The sequence below is a fragment of the Pediculus humanus genome, genomic scaffold, assembly GCF_000006295.1.
Source record: "Pediculus humanus corporis 1103172107412 genomic scaffold, whole genome shotgun sequence".
NCBI lineage: Eukaryota > Metazoa > Arthropoda > Insecta > Psocodea > Pediculidae > Pediculus > Pediculus humanus.
The window spans coordinates 16,971-20,631 of NW_002987037.1; the positions used below are offsets into that span (position 1 = coordinate 16,971).

The following is a 3,661-nucleotide window of genomic DNA, read 5'->3' on the forward strand; positions in this document are numbered from 1 at the left end:
TTTGCGTTTATAATGGTACGTCTTATAAAGAAGGAGAAATTGTTAAAACAAACGAACCGTGTTTGTTATGCAATTGTAAAAAAGGATCTCTGACGTGCAACCTTCGCGTTTGTAGTGACGGCCCAGAAAAATTATTACCTGGTTGTTTTGTCGTACACAAACCCGATGATTGTTGTCCTCAAATATTTTGTGGTAAAGTTTTTCCGCCGCACCCGCCCCCTGCTCCCCACGCTTTTGCCAAACCTATAATTTAAATTTATATTTTTTTGTCACAGATAATAGTTATAACGATACGCGCGGGGTTGAACTTCGAACAATTTCAAAACCGGAAAACGAAACAATGAAAGAAAATGGTAAAAATGATATTATTATTATTATTATCGTAAATTTAAGGGGTAACTTCCACGTTTATGATTTACAGATTGTATAGAAAATGGAAACGTATTTGCTGAAGGTTCGGCTGTGAGCAGTAACGACTCTTGCGAATATTGTTATTGCATTCGTGGCGAAATCAAATGTATAAAACCTCATTGTTTTATTCCTTTAGAAGGTTGTAAACCAATACATCATGAATCGTCTTGTTGCCCGACACATTACGATTGTAGTAAGTTTTGTAAATGGCAAAAAAAAAAAAAAATTAAAAACCATTAGGGTTACTAAAAATTTTCCTTTTCCCTTTAGGAAATGAAACAAAGAGTACTCCAGTATTAAGAAAAAAAAGTTACGGTAATTATTATTATTATTATTATTTTCTCTTTCGTCATATTAATAATAAAATTTTTTTATTTATAAGGCTGTGAAAAAGATGGAATTTTTTATCCGGAAGGAGAAAAAATATCAACGGGTAATTTATCAAAATGTGAAAATTGTTATTGTATAAAAGGTCAAATTAAATGTACGACAATCACGTGTCCTGTAGAATCAAAATTTAAAAATTGTAAACCTCATAATAATAATAATAATAATAATACTGATGATGATGATAAATGTTGTCCGATAAGTTTTTCATGCGGTAAGATGTTTAATATCAATTTAAAATAAATAAAAAAAAAACTTTTTTCGAATGATGTCTGTCGAAAATAAATAAATAAATAAATAATTTCAGATGATAAACAAACGGAAATAAATAAAGATGAAAAACATAACGATAATAATTTAGAAACGACGACGACGACGACAGAATTAGAAATTTTAAATAAAGAAAATTTCTTTTCAACAACGGAAAAAATAAACGAAGAAAAATCAACGGAAACAACAACAACGGAAATGGAATCGACGACAGAGACAACAACAACAAGAGAAGAAACAGAAACAACTACAATCATCACGCCTACACCTACTACAAATTTTTACATAACAAATCCAACAAATTATAAATCGTTAGAAAGTTTCGAGTAAGTTCTTTTTCTTTTTTCTTTTTTTTTTATTAAAAAATTTATTAAAAATTTTCTTTTTAGAATCGAAAACGATTCGAAAACCACGGAACGTGAAAAAATATTAAATGAGGAAACAATTGCAAAAGTATTATTAACATCTGAACCGGAAACAACAATCGATTCATTTTCTTTATCCACAAATGGCGGTAAACAACATGAAATAAATAAAGAAGACTCGTCGACAAAATTAACCGTTAATAATGAACCGGATACGGATATACAAGGAGAAATATTAGAAAAAAATTCTTCTTTTGTTTCTGACGATTATGAAAATTACGATTATAACGAACCAAAACTTCCGCCATCTCTTCCTAATTTAATGTAAGAAAATTTTTTCTTCTGCTTTTACCCACGAAAGGTAATTTTTTACCCACGAAACTTGTTTGTTTAATAAAAAAAATGTTTTTTTAAAATAGAATTTATCCATTTGTTGCTGCGGACGCCATAAAAGAAGATGAAACTAATTTAAAAGAATCGTTAATAATAAATTATCAAAAAAATTTTTTTATTCCCTCGATAAAAACAGAAGGTAATTTTTTTCTCCACGCGTTATTATTATTATTATTATTTAATCTGTAATATGAGAATTATTATTATTTTTTCAAAGGTGGATTCGTACCGAAAAATCCGACATTTTTAGATTTTACTTACGGACAAAATGATAAAATTGATAACAACGGTGAGGAAACGTTTAAAAATGAAAAGAAATTAACAGAGGAAGATGAATTTTTTGAAACTCCGACATCAACATATTACGGTAAATTAATTATATATTATTTAAAGTATTTAAAAAAAATTAATTTTTATAAATAAATAAATAAATAATATGCGTGAAAATTATTTTAGGTTCTGAAATTCTCACGGTTGAACCACCAACGACTAAATTAATTAGTAGCGATTTCACACCGGATCCATTCATGGACGTTAAACCACCTAATCTTTCTCCGGTTGAAAATTTTAATTTATATCAACCAAATAGATTAATAACGAAACCCGTTACGGTCACGTATAAAAACGCTGTCGTCAATTATTATCCGCCATTCGTGGTCGAACCTTTAAAAGAAACAAGAACGAGCTCGGAATTAAATATGGGTGGAAAAAACGAGTTGGAATCCTTTGTTGGTTTTCATAGTCACACCACACCTTTAAATGGCAATTCCGATACTGCCACCATCATCACCACCACCACCACCACCACAACCGCCACCACCTCCACCGCCACACCTTTTTTAAATGGTGTACTTTCGACGACGACGACGACGGAAAATTCAAATATCGAAAATTTAGATACGAAAACAAAAATTAATAATAATTATCATTATCATCACCATTCGGATTCGAAAAAATCATCATCGATATTAAGTAATTTTATAAAAAGTTTAATTGGAAAAGATGTTAACGATTCTACGTCACTTCCGCCAACAATTTCCCAAGCGGAAATAAAGTATAATTTTTTTTTTTTCAAATAAATTTTTGTTTTTTTGCTAATAATAATAATAAATTATGTTTTTCGTGTTTTTTTTTTTAGCACTCGCGTTTCGTCTACGAACGATACAAATCATAAAAATAAAAATTATGATTTTTTAATTGAACCGGAAACGATTAAACGGGAAGAAGAAGATGAAATGAAAAAAACGACGGAAAATTTATTATTATTGAATAAAATTTTTAATAAACAAGTATCGGAAAAAAATGGCGGCGAAACGTCGACGGAAATAACCGTTGATAATGGGAAAAATGATAAGAAATTATTTATCGGAAATTATTTGAAATTAGCCGGATGTAATATTTATGGAAGAATGTATAGAGTTGGAAAAATAATAATTGAATTATCCAGTCCGTGCCTGGAATGCGTTTGTGCTGACGTTGGAGTTCAATGTAATCCATTGCCTTGCCCATTAAATTAAAATAATAATTTTTTTTTTATAGCACCGTGTAAAATAAATTTGTACCTGATTTATAATAATAATAATAATTTTGTCATATTAATAAATTTTTGTAGATATAAAAATTAATAATCTTATATAAATAAATATATATATTTATAATAATAATAGTAAAAGTTTTTTTTTTCGATATAATTACCCGAGTAATTAACGAATCCTTTCGTGATGAAATTTAATTAAATTATAATTAAATTTAATTTAAAAATAATACAAGTCACGATAATTTTTTTTTTTAATTTATAAAGAAAGTACATGCCGTATCAATAATAATAATAATAA

At 28.3% G+C, this 3,661-nt stretch overlaps 1 protein-coding gene across 1 annotated transcript in view; it reads left to right on the plus strand.

Moving 5' to 3' along the window:
- Phum_PHUM063200 (uncharacterized protein) overlaps positions 1 to 3,300 on the plus strand; it is a gene marked incomplete at both ends in the record, with an annotated part of 4,112 nt that extends 812 nt beyond the window's left edge. The window contains 11 exons of the mRNA XM_002423447.1: positions 31 to 192; positions 276 to 353; positions 422 to 604; positions 806 to 1,012; positions 1,106 to 1,394; positions 1,458 to 1,757; positions 1,853 to 1,965; positions 2,044 to 2,115; positions 2,283 to 2,558; positions 3,117 to 3,244; positions 3,274 to 3,300. Of these exons, the coding sequence (XP_002423492.1) occupies positions 31 to 192; positions 276 to 353; positions 422 to 604; positions 806 to 1,012; positions 1,106 to 1,394; positions 1,458 to 1,757; positions 1,853 to 1,965; positions 2,044 to 2,115; positions 2,283 to 2,558; positions 3,117 to 3,244; positions 3,274 to 3,300 (1,835 nt within the window). The remainder of the gene's footprint in view (positions 1 to 30; positions 193 to 275; positions 354 to 421; positions 605 to 805; positions 1,013 to 1,105; positions 1,395 to 1,457; positions 1,758 to 1,852; positions 1,966 to 2,043; positions 2,116 to 2,282; positions 2,559 to 3,116; positions 3,245 to 3,273) is intronic.
- Between the last annotated feature and the right edge of the window lie 361 nt (positions 3,301 to 3,661).